This window comes from Diabrotica virgifera, chromosome 5 (genome assembly GCF_917563875.1).
Source record: "Diabrotica virgifera virgifera chromosome 5, PGI_DIABVI_V3a".
Taxonomy (NCBI): domain Eukaryota; kingdom Metazoa; phylum Arthropoda; class Insecta; order Coleoptera; family Chrysomelidae; genus Diabrotica; species Diabrotica virgifera.
In genome coordinates this window covers 81,138,949-81,164,100 of record NC_065447.1, presented here as the reverse complement: position 1 = coordinate 81,164,100, position 25,152 = coordinate 81,138,949, and the positions used below count along the sequence as shown (strand labels likewise).

Here is a 25,152-nt window from a genome sequence, read left to right as displayed (position 1 = left end):
TCTCGGGAAACATCTTTCCTGCTACCAACCAATAGTTCGACGCTCTACTGTCGACATATTCTTGGTTGACCTCATTGAGATGCCGTCCATGCAGTGGTTTACCCATCCAGGTGCGCATTTTTTCGTCCTTAGATAGGTGGTTTATGCGCATTTCTTGTTCCCTCAGTTTAAGCGGCGTTGAGTCATCTACTGCGCAGATTGCACGATGTAAAGTAGATGATTCAGCCTGTGCCTGAAAATAAGTTCTTAAATTAGCCACTTGTTTATCCAATTGCTCACCTATGTCCATGAGTCCTCTTCCTTCTAGATACCGCGGTAATGTTGTTCTCTCTACGGCACTGCGGAGATGATGGTTGTGTGCCTTTGTGAGAAGTGTTCTTACTTTCCGCTGAAGACTTTCTATATCGGTTTTTTGACCATTTGATAATACCAAATGATCATAAGATATTATTATTATTATTATTATCTGTACTGAAGGAACTAAAGATCAGTAATAGACTCTAGGGAAAATCCAACTAAAACAATTAAAATATTTTGACTATGTCATGAGGTCAGATAGATGGAAAGATAGATGCAATGAGGTAGCTTTTAGTCTATTCTACTGCCACCTTTTTAGATCTATTGTGACCCTCTAGTACTAGATCACGTTCTCTAGCCTGACCGTTTTTAAAACTTTTAATATCTCTGAGACTGGTGACTTCCATGACTACGACTTCCATGTAGCTCTTTACCGGTGACTTTTCTTCGCCTTATGCAAAGACAAATTATGTTTGTCAGGCTCTCATACTGAGATAAAATTTGCTCTGCTGTTTATTTTTCTAGGTAACAGAACATGAATATAGGTCATCATCTGTCAATCCCGCCAGCTTTAACTGCCCATGCAGCTTACAGTGGCCTGTTAGCAGACCTACTATGGCCTTGACTGTTTTCCTGTTTTTGCTTATTGGGACTGCCGTTAATGTTGGGGAATGTTCTGTAATAAACTTCTGTTTTTGTCCTGATGAATTCTTCGACCATTCCAGAGATTTGTGACACTTTCTTGTCGCCGTTCTTGATACTGTCTTTGCAACACCACAGAATGGTTTGCCACATTTCATCTGCTTTCTCATTGCCCTTATGGCTCTCGTGCCCCGGTACCCAGGCTACCGTAACCTTGCTAAGGTCTCCTAGTTTGTTTAGGACACTCCCAACAGAATCACAGGAAGTTTGGCAAGAAGATGGAATATTATGGAGAATGCCATATACGACATTACAACGATAACTACACTCCCTCAAGGGAGTCAAGACTAAGAAGAGAGTTTCTTTTTAATCTTCTTGGTTTTTTTGGTGTTAACTTGAATGCTGCAACAATACAATTGAAATCAAAAGCTATTTTCGCACCTACGATATGTCTTCAATTATAAATTTAATTTCTTTTGTTTCTCATGTTTCTGTTTTTACTTTCTGATCACCATCAGATTTCTAATTCACCAGCATTTAAAGACTTCGATTACTGTAACTGATTCATATAGATTTTAATTTTTGACAAAATTGTAACGACTTGTAATTTTTGTTTAGGTCCAGTGACACGAGATCATATCTACAGGCTTCCCCCAGTAAACACCGTCATGGAAACGCACTCATACAGTCGACCCTCTTCTGTAGACCACACCATATACAGAACACAAAACCTCGATTTCTGTACGCGACCCACCAGTGTTGGGTTAGTGAATCACCTCACTTACTCAAAACCTAATTATAATAAACCGCCCAGTATAATAGTAGAAGAGGTAAACGACAATTACGAACTAACTCAGTTCACTAACCTCGACAGTTACCCTTATAGTTCGTCCTACAGTAACTCAGGTATGGACAATGGTTGTATGGCGTGATTAATAGGCTTATTTACTCTAGTTAGGATCTTAGTTATGTAGGTTTGAAGAAAAACTGACAAGCAACTGTCTTTTCTCTGCAGTCAACTACCATTATTGCCTTAAAGGCCTTGTTCTCACCAAAAGCAACTGGCGACCGCAGCGCAATTGCAACGCAACAGCAACGCGACTCGGCTCTAGTGTTTAAATACACGTGTTTCCACCTAGTAAAAGGCAACTCAACTACAACTCAACCAGTTGCTCATTGGTTGTTGGCAACACTGCATACCGCGTCGCAGTAGCCAGTTGCGGTCTACAGTTTCCAAGAATCGCTTAGTCATGTCGGGCGAGACATCCAGAACTTTGAATTTTGCACTTATAGCTTTGCCGTAATTGGTGTCTTTTGTGCTTATTTCGAGTTTCAAGATTTCTACTACAATTTTAGCTGTATTTGCTCATCTGGTAAAATCCATGGCATTTAACAGGATCATTATTAAATTCCTGTGCCACTATATAAAAACTATATCCCAAATTTATGGTAAATATAAAAACCATAACCAAAACCATTTTGGGCTAACCCAAAATTTTCGGTATGTTTTCTTTTCACACTTTTTCACTAGCAAGTATTTTCATCTGAAGACTGAAGAGGATGACATTTTGTTCATGACTACCGAAAGAAGAGACTTCAAAACAGTTTATTTCAGTAAGTACACAAGAGCAACTCAACTGAAGTAGCAGTCTCGTTCCATTGCGTTGCAGTCGCCTTGCAATTGCGTTGTGGTCGCCGGTTCTTTTGGTGAAAACACAGCCAAACAGTTTTTATGAATTTTTTTAATGGTAATTTTAATAATTTAAATAAATGTTACACTAGTTCACAAAAAAATTATACAAATTAAAGTGATGTTATGCTTGTCAGTTATCTTTGTATTCGTATAGATTTTAAAATACTTCGTTTTTTATCATTTTTTACTTACATATCTATTTATTTTAACGTTATATATATTTCTAACTGTTTATATTTGAGAAATATATTATACTTGTACATAATACGTTTACCAAATTTTTATTACATACGAATAAGGATATATATACCTACCTGATGTGACCAAATAAAAAAAATCCCCGATTACGACTTTTTTATCTTGATTTACATCCAGCAAATTCTATATTGGTGCTTAATATTTTGCTTCGTCAATTTAGTGTTTAAAATAGTTCTTGCCTTATTGTATTATGATCACAAACTAATTAAATTCTTGAAAAACTGTTTTATACTTATTAAATATCTGTCAAAACAAAATACCCTCGAAAGAAATATATACCTATTAAGATGTACCCTATTATATGTATATTATGTAACATTTTGCAAACAGGTTGTAAGACCACAACAAATCTAAATTTATTTTTCAGTCGACCCTCTGGTTCTACTTCTACATTTACATTTTTCTTCAAGATTAAAATGATTTTTTATATTTAAGTTAGCTTAGATTAGAGTCCAGCTTACCTTCGACTGGACAGTTGTTCTTTATCTGAACCTCTTCTTATATTTTGATATATTATTGAATCCACTTCACCCCATTCTAATAGTTTCCATTGATTTTGAAGGTTTCGAATTCATGCTTAAGCTGCGTGTGTAGCAATAGGAAAAATAAGAGCATTGACCAACCTTCACCAGCTGACTGTAACATAACCTAACTTAAATGCACCTTGGGCATCACCAATTTGTTCTGGAGTTTTTTTTATGAAATTAAAGTTTAAATCCATAAAATTAGAATTTTCAATTATTTTAAAAAATTAACTTATATACAAATAATAAGGGTAATTTTTTTACAATTTTCCTAATTTAAATGATCATCTATTTAATAGTTATGATATATTTTATAACAAAGAACTGTTTTGTCACAATATTTACTTATAATATGAGTATATTAAATACCAGGTACCAATATGTTTATCCTTCAAAATATCTGTACCTACCTACTAAATTATTTCCAAATATATTTTTTTGTATTGATCCCAGTGATATTTTATGGCCTTAAATCCAATTTATATCTTTACTATCACATTGAATATAGCTTTAAAAACCACGTTAGTTAGTACACTAGTGATTTGAAAAGAGCATACCTGAGTTACTTTAAGGACGTAGGCGCAAAATTTCGCGCCAATGTGTTTTAAATTCATTCATTTTTTTCGAATCCTGAGAAAAATAATGATTTTTGAAAAATTTAAACTCAGAATGAAATATTACATTCTTACCGAGGGTGGAAAGTCCCTGAGAACTTCTATAATGTTTATTTTAATAAGGTGCAGGAGTGAAAAAAAAAGAGAATATTTAGTGTGATTTTTAATTTCAATTATTTCATTTGAAAGATACTTTTTGTTTATTCTAAGAGACTTTCGGCCCTCGGTAATAATGTAATCTTTCATTCGGCGTTTAAAGTTTTAAAAAATACTTATTAATTTTCCCAGGATTTGAAAAAATGAATGCATTTAAAAAAACATTGAAGCGAAATTTTGCGCCTACGCCTTTAAATGGATTCTTTAATGTAGGTATTACTTTTAATAATATTTTACCAGATTAAAAATATATAAATATAATGATAATCGGCATAAATATTGAGGGTAGAATTGGTAGTCATTCAAAATAAAAAAATTATTTGTTTATTAAATTCAATAAAAAATCATAAACCTATCAAGTAACATTAATGTGGCTGAAGTAAAAGTAGTATTATTTTTTGCTATATCTGTTAAGATATTTAAAAAATATTCATTTATAATATTTTATTGCTTTATCATTATATACAACATCATTGTGTATACTAGTATTGAAAAAGTACTGCAGGTGAAAAAAAGTCCATCCATCTGTTGAGGATGTGCTAGTTTATATCACAAAGACTTATTCCTTAAATTATGACATATCTTGCGAATAATGTTAACAAATTCTAGTTGGAATAAAACAATTGGCTCAAGAGATCTATTTTTTTCTTGAATAATCATTAATTTCTCATAGACTTTACATATTTATATATTTTCTAACTGTCAGTATCATCAGAAATAAATATAATTTCAATTTTATCGAAAAAAACTTTTATTTTAAAAATAGTCATTGTACTAGACTATACAATTAAAAACAATATCTTGATCTTGTTTTTGGAATGTATATTTTGGTTTTAGAGTATTTTAACGCCTTCCAGTACAAACCACTCACTTCGAAGTATAAATTGACAGAAATATCTGAAACTGTCAAGGTTAGACCGATCGAAAACTTTGCTGACGCAACGTTGTCAGATCAGTTAGGTTTCAAAGGTTTGTCGGTTTTTTATTTGTTACCTGTTTCACATTAAAATTTCCTTCTGCTTGCTCCTGCGTAAATTTTAAAGCATTTTGTATAATTTCACGGGATTGTGCCCTTTTCTCCTATTTTTCACGGTACTTGTAATATTCATGTTTATTAAAAAAATATTAAATGTATTAAAATAAGCAACTATTCGACGATTTTATCTGGCAATGTCGCAGATCCACTGATTTCGTGCACAATGCATTTTAAATGGATGTTTACTGTTTACACAAACTCGTTTAATTGAAGTCCTCTCCTTGATTTGCTATCTGAGTGACCTTCGCAGTTTTATATATTTCTCTACAACTGCAGCTCTGTTAATCCGTTGAGCTATCAATACAAAGATCCAGTTTTTTCTAATTACTTTTCTTGTAGAGTTTATTTTGGATTTGAAATAATTGGGAATGAGAAACTTAATTTAGTTGTTATTCTATGAAGATGATATTAGTTGAGAAATTAATAGGAAAAGCCAATTGGTTCATTTTTAAAGAGATTGAGTGTTTTTTGGACTGAATTAGAAAGTGTTAATATTGATTAGCAACTGCAAATGTTACTGACTTACCTTTCCCGATTGTGACTAGATTATAAAGATTGTGAATATAATGTCCGATTTGACTTACTCCTCTTCTATTTTTATACTGTCTTAGGTTTAGTTACTATTTAGAGTATTCACATCATTGTTATATTTTACATGTTACCAGATCTGAAGTGAATTCTATAGTGATGTTAAGATTTTTATAAATATATAATTGTTTTGTTACTATTACGAATGTACCGGATGTCCCAGTCGGAAAGTGTACATTTTTCGAAGGCATGAAGAACCAACGGATTAAGGTCCGCGCTCACTTATCCGGATCAAAACGCAACGGAAGGTAACACGACGATCGGCAATTTAATATCTTCGTGTATTCAAATGACTCAGCGCATGCTTTAGGGAAACGGACAACATCGATTCATACCGAAACGCGCCGAAATCTCGGAAGAGAATACTTTCGCCGATACAGTGTAGTGTAACGTAGCGATTCGATGCTGAGTGAATAGTTAGCGATACGACAACGAAACTAAACGGAGAATATGAACGGGTGGTCCAAGGGTTGTATATATTTTAATGTAATCAGAGCTTAAAATAGATGCCGAATTCAATATGTTGCTGTCGGAAACCATGCGTTTTTTGAAAACTATAAATTAGCTGATTTTTAATGTGAAAGAATTAAATTTTGTATTTTGTTTTGTGAGATCAGTTTTTACAATAGATAAGAGTTCTTGATATTTTTCGTAACTCATTCTAACGTATTGATACAATTTGTTTTGATGATCGATTACATTACTAAATAAAGTAGCAAATTCACTTTCAATGTTTGGTTTTTTTACAAATTTCATGCTCCCACTTATGATGATTCCTTTTTGAAAGTTTATTTTGCTGTTCCTCTTCCGCGCACAACAAACTAACAATAATTATTTTTGGATCCATCTTCTCTGAAATATGTAAATACGCCGACTGAGCTGTCGGGATTTTGCGATGTGTTGCCGATAAATGCGCGATTAAGCATTTAGTTCCAGGCTGTAGCGTTCCGTTCCGTAGCCGACCGATTCGATCTAATGAGCCCGGACCTTTATTGGTCTACAAAGAGAATACTTCGTCCTAGTATCACCTAATTATTTTGTTCATTTGCCTTTCCTACAAATCAAATTCATATCATTCACTCAAGTTACTGTATCCTACATAAAACCTTCTACATACCCACATAACAATTTCATGTTCTTAGTATATTCATAGAACTTACTTTTCAGAAAAGTATATGCTGAGAATATGCGTAATTACCATTGGGAATGTGCAGAGCAGATGCTGAGTATATACTACATTACAGTACTTAAACGTTCTATTTATATACTTAGAATGTACTACCGCACTTCTTTTCAGTATATACCAAGAATATACTTTCTAGAATATTCTAAGGAGGTGCACATCTTTTTAGTACATATATGGGAAGAATATACCTATTTTTAAGAATATTCGAAGGAAGTGCTATATTGCCCAGAAGTATGTTTTCAGCATCACCGAATATCATCCTAGGTTCTACTTTCTACTAAGAATTATATTTACTTATTGGATATGAGAATGTAGTTAGTACATTCTACAATATTACTTAACCCTGCTGTCCTGTTCGGGTCTATTTGACCCAAAAAATAGTTTATTTCTTATTTTACAAAATATTACCCGGCGTAACGATTTGGTGTTTCGTGACTTTATTACCTAATATGAGTTCTTTCAATTGCATATGAGATAAATAATCAACTTCCTGATTTTTTTGATAAAAATGAAATTGTTACCTAGGGTATGTTCGGGTCAATATGACCCGCGTATTTAAACCGTTAAAAATTACCTGTTTATGTGTGTTTAGTTGGCAGTATTCTATATTGGTAGTACCTGTGTGTTTGTCAGCCAGATACGTCTGTAAATAAAAACAGGTTTCTGCAAGCTAGAACTTGTAAAATAAACAACTGTAGTATAGCTGGACGATGTTGCAAACCAAATTGTAAATATGACCAACACGGAAAAACAGCAGGTCTTTGGAACCAACTGGAAAGACATGAATAAAGTTGGTTTCCAAGCATACATTGGTCTCTTATTTTTAGCTCGAGTTTATAAGTCCCATGGTGACTCAACTAAAAGTTTGTGGAATAAAGAAACGAGTCGTAGTATATTTCAATCAACAATGTCGCTTGATATGTTTACAAAAAGTGTGCAAGTAATACGTTTTGATAACAAAACTACTAGACAGGATAGGATACTAGACGTTTTGATAAACTTGCTGCACTATGTGAAATTTATGAAACATAGGTAGTAAATGTACCAACATTTTTTAACCCTGATGAAAATGTTACCGTCGATAAGCAACTAGCCTTTTAGAGGCCGCTCTCCCTTCAAATGGTACATTCCAAGCAAGCCAGCGAAATATGGCACAAAAGTTTGGATTTTATGTAGTTATGAATAGTAAAACTTCTTATGTTCTAAAATTGCAGATCTATACAGGAATGCGTGTGATGTGTGACTTGAGTAGACATTTGGAAGGCCACAATATTACGTGTAATAACTTTTTTACATCGTCAAATTTAGGAAAATTTCTTCTAACACAAAATAGATACAATGCCGGGGATTATAAGTAAAATAACCCGGAGCTTTCAGCAAAAATCGCGAATAAAGAAGGTCATAGCTCGTCTTTTTTGCTTCACGCAAGATACCACTGTTGTTGACAATATTCCTAAAAATGATAAAAATGTTGTTCTTATGAGTAATTTGCATTATGAATCGATGCATCGTGCATCACTTTCATCAAATAAAAAAGCCCCAAATTATTTTAGATTACAATTCCAGTAAGGGAGCAGTGGATACTCTAGATTAGCTTGTTGGCACGTATACATGTGATAAGAGATAAATCGCTGGCCAATGATTGTTTTTTATAATGTGCTGGACATATCTGCCTACAACGCTTTCGTGTTCTAATGGAATAACAATAAACAGGCAAAACGGCGAATTTTCCTTGAGGAATTGGGAAAAAACTAATGAAGCCAGTCATTATTTCCAGAAAAATATACCAATAACTAAAGACTCTCACGAACTGGTAAAAAGGACACGAGCGGAAGCAAGTAGACAAGATGGAAATGCTAGTGAACCATCTACGGACAATCTAACTCCGCCTGCTTAACGAGCACACTGTAAACTTGCCCTAAAAACGTTGACCAGACTAATTATTATGTTGTATATATCATAAACATATGAGTAAAATCCATTCTTTTTATTACTGTCAGTTGTAAACTGAATTAAATTTTTGTAGATATTTGTTACTAGGCTTTTTTTAAAGAAAAAAATACTTTTTGTTTTTGTTAATAAGGTTTAATTTACATTAACAACATAATTTTTGTTTAATTAACCATAATTTCTTGTTAATAAAGTTTTATTTATCACCATTATCTTATTTTATTTCGATTAAGGAGCGTTAATCATAGTTGGGTCATATTGACCCGAACAGTACATTTGTGTAGTTGACTCGAACGGGACAGCAGGGTTAAAAAGTAAATATAAAATATATAAATTTTAGTTAGTTATATAAAGATGCTGAATATATAAATATCTATAGTACCCAAATATATATTATGTAATATGTATGAAAATAACTCAAATTTATATGTACCTACATACATACTTACTATTTAAGTAATAATGAAGTACCAAAATGAATTTTTTATTTGACCGCAAAAAAAATAAAAAACTTAATTATGTATGTTCCTAGTCCTTGTAGAAATACTTGGTCTTCGTCATAACACAGCATAGACAGTGTTGAGTATAGACACAAATGCCAAATGCCTAACTGTAACTATTTTCATATTTTGTATTTTCCATGTAAATTGTAATTCCATGTAAAAAATATTTCATGAAAATACTCATGATAAACTTAATCAAAATAGTAAATTCATTGCAATTATGAAAACGAAACGAGAATTTCTCCTTTTACGTTAATACAATTAATTTTTAAACTTTTTTTACCATACAATTAAAACAATTTTAAATAATGAATTCGTCCAATAGTACCTACATACATAAATTTTTTAATTTTAATAATTATTATTTTTAACAAAGTTGATAATATATGGGCTAACAATATTCTTCCTATATAATACATATATTATTTTTAAGATATTTTAAAAACACTTATAAGTATGTGTCAAGCATATACTTTAATGAATATTCGATAAAGGTATATTCTATGAATAAACTTTTTTTAATATTCCGACATACTACGTACACGAATGTGCTCAGTATATTCGGTACGAGAATATTCTTTGAAGTATATGCAAAGAACATGAAATTTAGAATGTTTTTTATGGTACATGCTATGCTTGTACTACGCATATACTAAAAAGAATATACTCCGACGAATGTTGGCAGTATATGCTTTGAACATGACGCGAATATCACTGTTATGTGGGTAAATATAATTTATAACATAATAAGTTTTTTCACTTTTACACAGATACATATAAACAATAATGGAATTAGATTGTATACCTTTAGGTTGTTTACCCTTTTGAATTGGTTGAGACTGAAAGTTACTCTGCTACTTATATATAAAGTTTGGATCGATTGTATACCCATATACTACTGGTCTTAGTCTCTTAGAAAAGTGTGACTGTATTTAAGCATTCCAGCTGTGACATCCTGTATCATATTGGTGCATAAAACGCATTCCGAAACTAATAGATTGTAGACTTTCTTACTTTCTATTTTGTATAATTACATTTCATGTGTTAAAATATTTATATTGTGGATGTTACTGCCAAATTTTTATTTTTAACTGTGCAGTTAAATTATATTTTTTGTTTGTTTTTAGTTACATATTTTTTCCATTTTTACTTATTTTATTAGATAGTTTTTTAGTATTTAAAAGTCTCTTTGTACCTCTTCCAATTTTAATAAGCATTGTCGAGCGGAATAATGTATTGTGTTAATTTTTATACCCTTTACTACGACTATAAACTGTTTTTTATTCTAATAGGGCTTTTCATCGCTTCTCATGTCTTTCGGGCACTTGTCACGTATCATATACTTAATACATTCAATGCGACACATGACAAGTGCCCGAAACAAATGAGAAGCGATGAAAAGCCCTATTAGTAACATTCTTGTTGATTGTGATTTCATTTTGGATCAGATAAATATTTTAATGTTAATCTACTCCGCATTTTTTTTTTGCCATATCTGTGCTGATTATTATAGCCTAATAGGCTATTGATTATATTCAAAATAAGATAGCTAAAAGGAACTACAACGTTAACGGGGTTTTATTATTTTTATATAGTCAATGGACATCTATATATGAAAAAACCGCGGAGTGCTACCATTTAAAGGGGTGCGTTTTTGAGAAATGGGTGAATTAGTCCCTGGGCGCAGGTTACATTAGGGTGAGTTCTATGCACTTTTGGTACAAACATGTCTACATAAAAATTGTTCCTGGTTAAATTTCCTACCTAAATATCACTTTTTAAAGTCAATGACACTTTTTTTACAAAAATATATTCAAAAGAAAAAGCACAAAGAAATCCAAAAGAAAGAAATTTTGTTTTTTGTCCCATAACTTTTGTCCACGAGGATATAGATATAGACATATACAGAAAAAAAACCTACATATTTCTTCCTTAAAATGTTGTTTAGTAGAGGTAATTAGGATTTATAGTTTTCGAAATATGATTTTCAAAGTTCGCCACTCACAGCAATTTTGGGCAATTTTCCTTGCTATTTCGCAAATATTGTTCTGTAACTTTTTTCTACGTAACTTTAGGTATATGCAATGGTACACGTAATAGGAATAGAAATCAATTACCTTTAAAATGGCCTACCGTATAACGTTGTACGACTTTTTTTTAAGAGAATATGGTTTTTCAAGGTTTTATACTTTTAACGATTTTTTTATAATATAATATAAAAATAAAATAAAATTATTATATCATATATTATATATTATATAATACCTAATATAAAAAAAATATTTTTTACATTTTTTACGATTATTTTTGAAATTTCTCATTATAACTTTTTTTTTTCTTGTACATGAATATACTATCTATATATTGCGCAACAAAGAGGGCTTACTTTCTGTTCTTTAAAATGGTGGTTTAAAATAAACATCATCACGGGCGCCCATACAAAAATTTTCGGGGGGGGCCAGACGTGAAGATATTGCACATTATATTTTGTATACTTCGGATAACCATATATAGTCTACAGCATCCGAAAAGCTAGGGGGGGCACGGCCCCCTGCTCATGGGTATGGGCGCCCATGTGTATCATCTATATTTAAATACATAATGGAAACCGAGTGATTCTTTGATATTTTTATACCTGTATTATTTAAAATTATTTCATCACTTTAATTAAAATTATTTAAACGTTGACATTTAAAAAATTTTCAAAATAAATCAAAGTCCATCTCTTCGTTAGCATTAGCTTCAATATCTTCCTCTGACACCTCAGTTATCTTAGAGTTCCCCCAATTAACACCCATGCACATGCACCCTTTGCAGAATATTGAACAACTAATTCCTATCTTCCTACAACCGCAGTTTTTTGTACATCCTTTGGTACATTTCCATGCTATTTTTCAAGCAAAGCTTGTGGTGCAGGAGCTTTGACAGTAAATATTGGAATAAATCCATATTTTGAAGTTTGCCCGGCCGAGTCAAGTGAATCCAAAGTATTACCTATAAAAAATAATATTTAATCATAACACACAATCACATAAAAAAGTTATAATGAGGAAATTAAAAAATAATCCTAAAATCAAAAATCGTTGCAAGTACTTATTACAATTTCAAAAATAACCCTAGAATTTTTTATAATACACCATTTTAAAGTAAATAGAATTTTCTTTTTTTTTATTATATAATATATACCATATAGAAAAAAAGTTATAATGGGAAATTTAAAAAATAATCGTAAAAAATATAAAAACTCGTTAAAAGTGTAAAGTCTTGAAAAAGATAACCTCTTTAAAAGAAGTCGTACAACAATATACAGTAGACCATTTTAAAGGTAATTGATTTCTATTCCTCTTACATGTACCATTGCATATACCTAAAGTTAGGTAGAAAAAAGTTACAGAACAATATTTGCGAAATAACAAGGAAAATTGCAGAAAATTGCTGTGAGTGGCCAACTTTGAAAAATCATATTTCGAAAAGTGTAAATCCTAATGAAATCTACCAAACATCATTTTAAATAAAAAATATGTAAGTTTTTTTTCTGTGAAGCAATGTCTATACCTATATCCCCGTGGACAAAAGTTATCGGACAAAAAACAAAATTTCTTTCTTTTGGGTTCCTTTGTGCTTTTTCTTTTGAATATATTTTTGTAAAAAAAATATCTTTGACTTTAAAAAGTTATATTTAGATAGGAAATTTAACCAGGAACAATTTTTATGTAGACGTGTTTGTATCAAAAGTGCATAGAACTCACCCTAATGTAACCTGTGGCCAGGGACTAATTCACCCATTTCTCAAAAACGCACCCCTTTAAATGGTAGCACTCCGCGGTTTTTTCATACGTAGAGATTCATTGACCATATGAAATAATAAAACCCCGTTAACGTTGTAGTTCCTTTCTATAGTACATAATCAATAGCCTATAAGCAGAATATTGCTAGTTAAATATGGCTACAAAAATTTTGTTTTATGAGTGTATTTATTCTCTCTGAAGTACAACTCTCTCAATATTTCCTTGAAGACCTGGTTTTTATGAACTCAAACAGAAGCCTTTTATGAATCTAGAATAAGGTACCAAAATTTTAAGAGCGGGCAAAATATAAGAAAACCAAGGTCTGCAGTTAAATATTTTTTACCACATTTGTAGCCACCTTTACATTATCTGTTTGTTGTTTATCTGCTGCATCTATTAAACATTCGGCCTGGAGACTGGTGGTCATTAAAAATAAAAAATCTGAGTCTTCCTGTTAGTCATCACTGATCATTACAAAGTAGATATTGTATAGACATATTATAGTTAATTAAAAAATATAACAAAAATTATACAGGGTGAGTTTTTAGTGCGGGATCGGTCGATAACTCCATTATGGTATAAAATATCGAGAAAAGTTATTTAAAAAAAATGTAGGCAATGATATTTTCCACGCTTGGAAAATATGTTCATTTCTACAGGGTGATCAGTAACTGCGTGGTATATCAAACATATAATTTTTTAAATGGGACACCCTATATATTTTTTCATATTTATGTTCCCCTCATAATTCTTGTTCATATAATATATGGTTTTGCATTACTATACAGAGTATTTAACAGGTTATGACCATTTTTATTTCGAAATCACTATGAGATTAACACCCTGTATATAAAGAAGTAATTCGTAGACAATAATTTGTTTTATGTAATAAGATAAACAATATACTGTAGTTTTTAAATTAAGTCCAATTCATATCATTGACGAATATTTGTATACAGGGTGAACTACAAAACCAAATTACGATTTTCTCTATTTTTTTTTAATGGATCACCCTATATTTTATTTTTTAACATTATTGTATTTAATATACTCTTTCATTTTTATATAGCATTCCCTATATCTAAACTGATTACTTTCCGAGATATTTTTAGTTTTCTTCAAATTTCGGGAATACATTCAATTTTTCTAGTAGAAATAAGTTAGTATTGAGTGATAATTAAACAAAATTATTTTTATTAGATAAATAACTAACATAAAATATAAACCATAGCAATATGCAGTGAATATACCAATAAATATGATATCAAGAAATTATCATATTTCTCTAATATACAAGAATCGTAAAATTCCTACAAAAAAAACTTTGTATTGTATATAATAATATAACAAGATTATTTTTATTCAATAAATAACTTACATGAAACATAAATCAAAACAATATACAACTGATGTAACAGTTTTTAGATTGGTATATCAACAGCATTCTAAGCCAAGAATTTTTTAGTAGAACATTCATTTTTATAAGCACTTTTAAACTACAAAACAAAATTACGATTTTCTCAATTTTTTTTAATAGATCACCCCATATTTTATTTTTTTTTGAAATATTGTATTTATGATACTCTTTCATTTTTATATAGCATCTCCTATACCTAAACTTATTAGTTTCTGAGATATTTTTAGTTTTCTTCATTTGCCGGGAATACATTCAATTCTTATAAATATAAATAACTTAACAAATAAGTATTATGTAATAATATAACAAATATTTTCATTCAATAAATAACTAACAAAAAAACATAAATAAAAAAATAAAATTTAATGAATGTACCAATTAATGTTATGTTAAGGATATAAGTCTAAAGTAAATGTTGAAAATGACCACTTTCAACGTCTATGCAATTTTGTAACCGATATTCAAATGACCGAGCCACATTTCTAACATTTTTGTAGTCAATATTATTAAAAGCTTCTTTTATTTTATTTTTCATATCATCAAGCGTTGTTGGATGCTTCTGGTATACAAGGTTTTTTATATAGCCCCACTTGAAAAAAATCAATTTTGAAAGAACTGGAGCACCGTCGTATAAAAACCTCAACCGTCAAAAAATGTGGACCAATTACATAATCTCTAACCATATCACCTTAAACATTTATAGATCACCTAGTTTGAGTGTTAACCAAGTAGGGATTTCTTGATGCATATTAATGAAGTTTAATATGAAAATTATATTATTAATAACTGCGGGTCACAATCTGCAATTAGGAATGTGTTACTAAAAACTTCTTGGCTTAGAATGCTGTTGATATAATAATCAAAAAACTATTAAATTACTTGTATATTGTTTTGATTTATGTTTTGTGTGAGTTGTTTATTAAATAAAAATAATCTTGTAATTTTATTATACACAAAATACCTATATATTTTTGGAGGGATTGTATGATTCTTGTATATTAGGGAAATAATGATAATTCCTTAATATCACATTTATTGATACATTCATTGCATATTGCTATGGTTTATATTTTGTGTTAGTTATTTATTGAATAAAAATAATTTTGTTTAATTATCATTCAATACCAACTTATTTCTACTAGAAAAATTGAATGTATTCCCGAAAGTTGAAGAAAACTAAAAATATCTCCGAAAGTAATGTTTAGATATAGGGAATGCTATATAAAAATGAAAGAGTATAATAAATACAATATTTTTGAAAAATAAAATATAGGGTGATCCATTTAAAAAAATAGAGAAAATCGTAATTTGGTTTTGTAGTTCACCCTGTATACAAACATTCGTCAATGATTTCAATTGGACTTAATTTAAAAACTACAGTATATTGTTTATCTTACTACATAAAACAAATTATTGTCTATGAATTACTTCTTTATATACAGGGTGTTAATCTCATAGGGATTTCGAAATAAAAATGGTCATAACTTGTTAAATACTCTGTATAGTAATGCAAAACCCTATATTATATGAACAAGAATTATGAGGGCAATATAAATATAAAAAAATATATAGGGTGTCCCATTTAAAAAATTATATGTTTGATAAACCACGCTGTTATTGATCACCCTGTAGAAATGGACATATTTTCCAAGCGTGGAGAATATCATTGCCTACATTTTTTCTAAATAACTTTTTTCGATATTCTATACCGTAATAGAATTATCGACCGATCCCGCACTAAAAACTCACCCTGTATATTTTGATTTTCTACTGATCTTTTCTCTGGTATTAAACATTTGCATTGTATTTATATTATATTCAATACATTTTTTCGTTCGGTATGATCTGCTCCAATCATGAAACCTTTTATTTGTATGATTGGGTCAGATCTATTTTTGTATTTTCCACAATTTTGTACTAGTTACTTAGGCAATTATTGCAAATAATTCGCTTTAAGGACTTTATTGCTTGAAATATGTTTATGCTCTAAGCTTTTTTACCATTTTTAAACACTTTCAACGAACTCTGTTGAAATTTAAAAATAAGAACAAAAATCAGGAAAGAAATAAAGCCTTTTAAAATTAAAGGTAACTTGAAAAAAAAAAGATAAACAAATATAAGAAAATTTATCAACCTGTTTTTCGACCAGCGGCGGATCCAGCATTCTTAGAGGGGGCCTATATCGGCTAAATTTCTAGAAATTTCTACTATACCGGCCCATTTTAGCCTATAGGCTCACCTGGGAAAGTCTCGTACTTTATAAAATATATTTATATGTTGTAATTCATATTAAATAATTTAAAAAAAAATCGTATAATTGTCCATATAAAAAAAACTGAATGTTTTTATAATCTTTGTATATAATTAAAAAAAGTTAAATCACTTCGTTTGAGAGGGGGTCCGATTGCCCCATCGCTCCCCCTTGGATCCACCGCTGTTTTCAAGTTTGTTTTCTAGACAGTAAAATATTTGGTATCTATGCACACGAAACTCCGATTTTAAAAGAACCCATCTTAGCGACATGGGTTAAGTAAATAGTAGCACTAAAACAGTATTTTGTACAAATCTATGTGAATATCAGATAACACGAACTAAGTGTGACAATTTGCACTAACTACCTAAATATTTCAAAGGTACGCCACTGAATGAATTTCGAGCTTCCTAACGTTTCGTCGCTCTGCAGAATCGGGTAACACAAGCCAAAAATACGTAATTTCGCACGCCACGCATCACATACTTGAACGTCAAGTAATACTCAATAGGGAACTTGCATACAATTTTAAATTCGACAAAAAAATTATAAATCACAACAGAACATGTAATTTAAAACATATATCAAAGGTAAAAAAGTTTTGTTTGGCTTGCGTTTGGCCCCTAAAGACGATTAAAAACTTCAAATTATTCCAGCCAGGTCAAAACGCGTTGTGACGTGTTCTGTTTATATGTTTACATTCTTCCAACAAAGTAAACAGAATTTTAAATTAGACGTTATAAACGTCAGTAGAAAATACAGTTATGTGACGTTACAAGTGTTTTTGATCGTTTGAACTATTCATAGAAAACTTGTACTTTTACAAAATGGTTTTATTTTCCGTAGTAAACCTTCTTTCCTTTCCTTCAATAACTATATCAAACTCCAATGTCAACAAACTGGTATATATTATTACAATGACATACGATAAATGTTAAAGTCGCTTTTACCCCACTCTCGCATTGGTAGTCGCATAGAAACCTACGGGTTTTAACAGGGAAAACCCGCATCCACCACTGGTGAATTACAAGTTGCGTACTGCCGGTATTACTTCTTGAGATCAAAGTGCCGACATGAGAGGTTTTACTGTCCCTCTTTATACTGTGGTTAAACTGTGTGACATCACGGGTCGTTTGAACTATTTTGAAATAGAGAAGACTTTAAATTTGTACTTCTAAGTTATTATGAATTTTTGAAAAAATGCGCGTAAAATGAGCGTAAAATTTTGGAAGTCTCATTTTTATACAAAACTGAACATTATTATGTAATAAAAAAATGTGCAAGTTCCCTATTGATTCATTATTTTTTGTCGCTGATTCTCAGGAACTTTTAGAAATTGGCAAAATGTATGTATTGTTGTTCATTGATGATTGGCATTTTCATATTAATCAAAGGCCCAACTTTCATTTCTAAAAAGTATTTATATAATTTACTGGGTAAAACAAAAAATTAATTAAAAAATACTGATTTTTGTTCTTATTACCAATGTTTTGAAAAAGTTGGAGTGTTTAATAAATTCCTTTTGATATTTATATAAACTGTGCCTTTTTTATCTCAGGAAATGGCATGAGTTTTTCATCAAAATTTCAAAAGACAACTACTTAACAGAGAAAATTGTGATAAAAAAATACTAATTTGTCTACTGCCCGGTCTGTCTGCCTCGTATATATTTCCGAATAAGACATATTTCGCACAAGAACACTCTAAAAAGGGTAACTATATTATCATGTTCTGCTACATAATTTTTTCAAGAACGATATGTAGGAGTATATCAACACATGACAGTATATGTCATAGGAGTAGAATTTGTCAGTCTCTATGTTTGAATTGTTAAACAACACAGCATTTTAACATCATTTTGGCCTCGCATGACCTTATCAGACACTGGGGCTGAATACAAAATCAAATACAAAATTCCAACAACCGCCTCCTCTCACTAAGTAAATATTTCCTACTTAAAGTAATATCATACAAATACTACTATTGGGACCGTACAAGTTCGGAAAAGCGACACCTGGTTTCATAGCTCGGCAATATTTTCGCACTTTTAATTATATTGGCCAATCATATTGGTCCCGGTTGCTGGATAATTGTCAAGGCCGTAGCTCAAAAAAAAATTATAAGAAAAAAAAGTAAGATTTAGGTTATGTTATTAAAAGGTAAATAATTGTATGTAGTAAATAAAATTAATTATTAAAATACAGTACTGCAAGCAAAATACAATTAATTAAATATACTTTTATAATATAATAATAGCATATCATATCAATATTGTGAGCAACATATAATTTTTCTTCTTCAATGACAGTAGGTATGAAATATACGTCAATTTGACAATTTCAATTGACAATATGAATTATTTAAGAAAGTTGCAAGATTTCTCCGCTATTCGCGCACGACCGTTTCTCGTATCCCCTCCAAGTACTTGCACACCGCGAATACTGTACTTGTGCTCTTATGACATGTACTGTCTTAAATACATCAAAGAAATAGCAAGCTTTTGCTAGAAGACGTAAATTTTTACATATTAGTACACTACAACTGCACCTGTCAACTACCCTACCATGTGATATAAAGTTACCTTTGCAGATATGTTGATCAAATAATAATCAACAACTTCTTTGACATTTGACAGAGGTGGTTTGTAATGTAGTTATACAAGTGTTATGACGTGTAATATTCATTATTAACTAAGTATAGCAGGTATTAAACAGACCGGGCCTGTAGATTCTTGTTTTCTACAGAATATAAAGAAACACGTTCTTGTGCCATCACATAACTTTTAATTTTGTAACACAAAGTTCTATTTTTGTATAAAAGTTTTTAAAATTAAGGAAACCTAATAAGGCCTAACAAACTCCATTTTGCAAAAAATTAACTATTCATGTTTGCCCAATGATTGTTTTGAACAATAATGTGATTTCTGGGTATGCTAACTTGTCAAGATGTTCTTTTATGTATAATTCAGCTGAAAGAATATTTTGGGAACGTGTATACTGTAGTTTTTTCCAAAATGATTTAATCAAGCTCACTGCTATTTTTAAAATTAAAAAATCACAAAAATATCTATTCTAAGTGCTTTTGTTACCTACCCAAGATACAAAATGGGTTGATAAAGTAAAAGAATTAGCCGTATTTTTTATTTTGAAAACAAATATATACACATGTTTATACATTTTTTTTGTAATACGGGCTAATTTTTTTATTTGTTAGTAACTAGGAATTATATTTTGTCAAGAATTTTGTACCTTATTCACAAATTGGTTAAAAATAAACAACTTTAAAAGATAATTCTTGTGATACTTATTAAACCTCACAGCATTATACTACGACTCTATTATGTTACTACACACCGGGAGCCTTTAAACCGATCTGCCTATTAAACACAATGGGTAAGATCTTCGAAATACTGATACAGACGAGATTAGAAAAAGAATTCATAGAGAAAGGGGCTTTGTCTGAACGCCAATATCGAACGCCAATATGTAATAGACGCAGTCAGTGGAATCACGCAAATAACTACCACATGTAGAAATCGGTGGTTGGTGGCCTTCTTTGTAGAAATAAAAAGTGCCTTCAACTACGCGAGTTGGGACCATAACTGGAATACTGGAGAAATTGGAAGTATCCCCATACCTAAAAACATAGTGAAGGAATACTTTCAAGTAAAAATATTAACATAACGAGGTGAGATGTTATGCAGACATCGGCGGGGGTGTCACAGGACTCTGTCCAGGATCATTGCTCTGGGACATCCTCTACAATGACATACTAGTATTAGAAAAAGATTTAGGAGAAGGGACACAGGCTATAACTTTGCCGGATGCATCTAAACATTCCGTATATGTATTTGGACCATAGGAGTTTTCTATTGGTTCGTTGCAGCACGCGATAATATTTTAACCAATAGGCGGCGAGGTTCCAGATGCATATACGGAATGTTTGTCGGTCCCAAATTCATATACGGAATGTTAAAATATCGTACACCGAAAAAGATAAGTTTTTTTAGAGTCTTTTAAAAGGAGATTGATTTTAAAATACTTGTTACTGTATTATTAAATAAAAATAAAACAATTATAGTATTTCGAATGTTATTTGGTGTGAAATTCATATGCGGAATGTTAATTATTCGTAGACCAAAAATGGGACTTTTTATTAATCAGTTAAAGGAGACTGATTTTAGAATACATATTTTATTGATGTATTATTAAAGAAAAATAAAACTGATTAAGGTTTCGCTTTCTCAGAATTTTTAATGACTTGCACGTGTTGTTAAGTATGTTTAGATCTGTTTCAGCTATTCAATTCAATTCTGTTGAATAGTCCGTTCTTTAACGGTAAAATATTGCAAAATCTCTAAATTTTTAAGAACCGCTTGGATTGACATGATATTTGGCATACACATAGCTAACAAGTCAAAGAAAAAAAGTGATATTGTGCCGATATTTGCTTTTGCCCTGGGGGTGGTTCTCGCCCCCTCTTGGGGGTGAAAAAATATTCGTCCAAAGAAAGTCAGGAAATGGATAAACTGGCCAATTTTAAGTAACTTTTGTTCTATAGAGTTTTTTCATTAAGTCAATACTTTTCGAGTTATTTGGCAGTGAATATGTTCATTTTTTCAACAAAATAACCACGCTTTTAGACGGTTTTTCGCAAATAACTCAAATAGAAAGTATTTTGTCGAAAAAACATTTTTAGCAAAAATATAGCCTGTAAAAATTAAAAAAAATGGTGTATGTATCACGTCTCTACACCTAGTAGAAGCAGAGTTATAGCTAATGAAAAATAGGTTCATATTCGTCAAATTCCAAATGGAATATTTTAACGTGAAATAACCAAAAATGAAGCACATTTCGGGGAAAACTCATTACAAATTATTTAAAGTGTTTAAAAAAAGCTTCATTTTTGTTTTATAAAATAAATTTCTAGCATCAAAATTAAACAAGTTACGCTCAAAATAAAGTTGGTCGCTTTTGGTTTTGGTAAAAAAATCGAGAAAATCACCCCCTAATTAGTATCTTAAATGAACTTAATCTTTACGACTTCACTAGTTTCTTGACTCGTGTATATATTGTTTATATGATCTGTAGGTAAGTTTCATCGGTTCAAAGTCCTTATTATTAAAAGGGCTGTAGTTAAAAGGGGTTGAACGAGTCACTGATCACGAATGTATGCAAATTTAGAAACACAAAATCTAAATCAATTTTTGTCTAACAGAAAAACAAAAAAATACATGATATTCAGAAAAGCAAACCTGACTTTTTTTGTTTTTCGAGATTTTTGGTATCTCTAACAATTTTTAAGTTATTTTGAAAAAAAGCATATTTTTCAAAATTTAAATTTTTAAAAATTTTACTTTGAAACCAAATTTTTTTCAAAAATAAGCACTTTGAATCGATGACACTTACAGATCATATAAACACAATATAAGTAAAATAATTTGTGGAGCGGTAACGATTAATTTCATTTAAGTTGCTAATTAGGGGGTGGTTTTCCCGATTTTTTTTTGCAAAAACAAAAGGGACCAACTTTATTTTGAGCGTAACTTGCTTAAATTTAATGCTAGAAACTTTTTGTAAAAACATAAATAAAGCTTTTTTTAAACACTTAAAGTTATAATGTGCCGTACGCATCTAAACATTCCGTATATGTATTTGGACCATAATAGGAGTTTTCTATTGGTTCGTTGCAGCACGCGGTAATATTTTAACCAATAGGCGGCGAGGTTCCAGATGCATATACGGAATGTTTGTCGGTCCCAAATTCATATACGGAATGTTAAAATATCGTACAACGAAAAAGATAAGTTTTTTTAGAGTCTTTTAAAAGGAGATTGATTTTAAATACTTGTTACTGTATTATTAAATAAAAATAAAACAATTATAGTATTTCGAATGTTATTTGGTGCGAAATTCATATGCGGAATGTTAATTATTCGTAGACCAAAATAAATATATAAACCAGAATAAATAATATTTAAAACACAACCGTAAACGTTATAACCAAGTTAACATTTATTTTCGTCTGATAGCACACAGCCCTAAACTTCTAGTCCATTCTTTCACGGTTTTTGCTCTAAATTTTAAAGAACCGCTTGGATTGACATGAAATTTGGCATACGTATAGCTTACATGTCAAAGAAAAAAAGTGATATTGTGCCGATGTGTGCTTTTGACCTGGGGGTGACTTTCACCCCCTACTCTGGGTGAAAAAATATATGTCCAAAATAAGTCCGGAAATGGGTAAACTGACTAATTTTAAGTAACTTTTGTTCTATAGAGCTTTTTCGCCAAGTCAACACTTTTCGAGTTATTTGCGAGTGAATATGTTCATTTTTCAACAAAATAACCACATTTTTAGACGGTTTTTCGCAAATAACTCAAAAAGTAAGTATTTTGTCGAAAAAAACGTTCTTAGCAAAAATATGGCTTATAAAAAAGTAAAAAAAATGGTGTACGCGTTAGGTCTCTGGATGTCGTAGAACCAGAGTTATAGCCAATGAAAAATAGATTCATGTTCACCAAATTTCAAATAGAATATTTCGACGTGAAATATCCAAAAAATTAAGCACTTTTTGGGGAAAACCCATTATAACTTTTTTAAAGTGTTTTAAAAAAAGCTTTATTTATGTTTTTACAAAAAGTTTCTAGCATTAAATTTAAGCAAGTTACGCTCAAAATAAAGTTGGTCCCTTGTGTTTTTGCAAAAAAAATCGGGAAAACCACCCCCTAATTAGCAACTTAAATGAAATTAATCGTTACCGCTCCACAAATTATTTTACTTATCTTGTGTTTATATGATCTGTAAGTGTCATCGATTCAAAGTGCTTATTTTTGAAAAAAATTTGGTTTCAAAGTAAAATTTTTAAAAATTTAAATTTTGAAATATATGCTTTTTTTTTCAAAATAACTTAAAAATTGTTAGAGATACCAAAAATCTCGAAAAATAAAAAAAGTCAGATTTGCTTTTCTGAATATCATGTATTTTTTTGTTTTTCTGTTAGACAAAAATTGATCTAGATTTTGTGTTTCTAAATTTGCATGCATTCGTGGTCAGTGACTCGTCCAACCCCTTTTAACTACAGCCCTTTCAATAATAAGGACTTCAAACCGATGAAACTTGCCTACAGATCATATAAACAATATATACACGAGTCAAGGAACTAGTGAAGTCGTAACGATTAAGTTCATTTAAGATACTAATTAGGGGGTGATTTTCTCGATTTTTTTACCAAAACCAAAAGCGACCAACTTTATTTTGAGCGTCACTTGTTTAATTTTGATGCTAGAAATTTATTTTATAAAACAAAAATGAAGCTTTTTTTAAACACTTTAAATAATTTGTAATGAGTTTTCCCCGAAATGTGCTTCATTTTTGGTTATTTCACGTTAAAATATTCCATTTGGAATTTGACGAATATGAACCTATTTTTCATTAGCTACAACTCTGCTTCTACTAGGTGTAGAGACGTGATACATACACCATTTTTTTAAAAATTTTACAGGCTATATTTTTGCTAAAAATGTTTTTTCGACAAAATACTTTCTATTTGAGTTATTTGCGAAAAACCGTCTAAAAGCGTGGTTATTTTGTTGAAAAAATGAACATATTCACTGCCAAATAACTCGAAAAGTATTGACTTAATGAAAAAACTCTATAGAACAAAAGTTACTTAAAATTAGCCAGTTTATCCATTTCCTGACTTTCTTTGGACGAATATTTTTTCACCCCCAAGAGGGGACGAGAACCACCCCCAGGGCAAAAGCACATATCGGCACAATATCACTTTTTTTTCTTTGACTTGTTAGCTATGTGTATGCCAAATTTCATGTCAATCCAAGCGGTTCTTAAAAATTTAGAGATTTTGCAATATTTTACCGTTAAAGAACGGACTATTCAACAGAATTGAATTGAATAGCTGAAACAGATCTAAACATACTTAACAACACGTGCAAGTCATTAAAAATTCTGAGAAAGCGAAACCTTAATCATTGTTTTATTTTTCTTTAATAATACATCAATAAAATATGTATTCTAAAATCAGTCTCCTTTAACTGATTAATAAAAAGTCCCAATTTTGGTCTACGAATAATTAACATTCCGCATATGAATTTCGCACCAAATAACATTCGAAATACTATAATTGTTTTATTTTTATTTAATAATACAGTAACAAGTATTTTAAAATCAATCTCCTTTTAAATTGGGACATGTGATGAGAGGGCAAAAGTACTTCATTATTATCCCTA

General features: G+C 30.7%; 1 protein-coding gene across 2 annotated transcripts in view; it reads left to right on the top strand.

Annotated features, from left to right (window-relative positions):
* LOC114333875 (activating transcription factor 3) overlaps positions 1-20,194 on the top strand; it is a 448,179-nt gene extending 427,985 nt beyond the window's left edge. For both annotated transcript variants that reach the window (XM_050650189.1, XM_028283869.2), the window contains exon 6: positions 1,558-20,194. In XM_050650189.1, the coding sequence (XP_050506146.1) occupies positions 1,558-1,871 (314 nt within the window). In that variant the 3' untranslated portion in view covers positions 1,872-20,194. The remainder of the gene's footprint in view (positions 1-1,557) is intronic.
* The last annotated feature ends 4,958 nt before the right edge of the window (positions 20,195-25,152 follow it).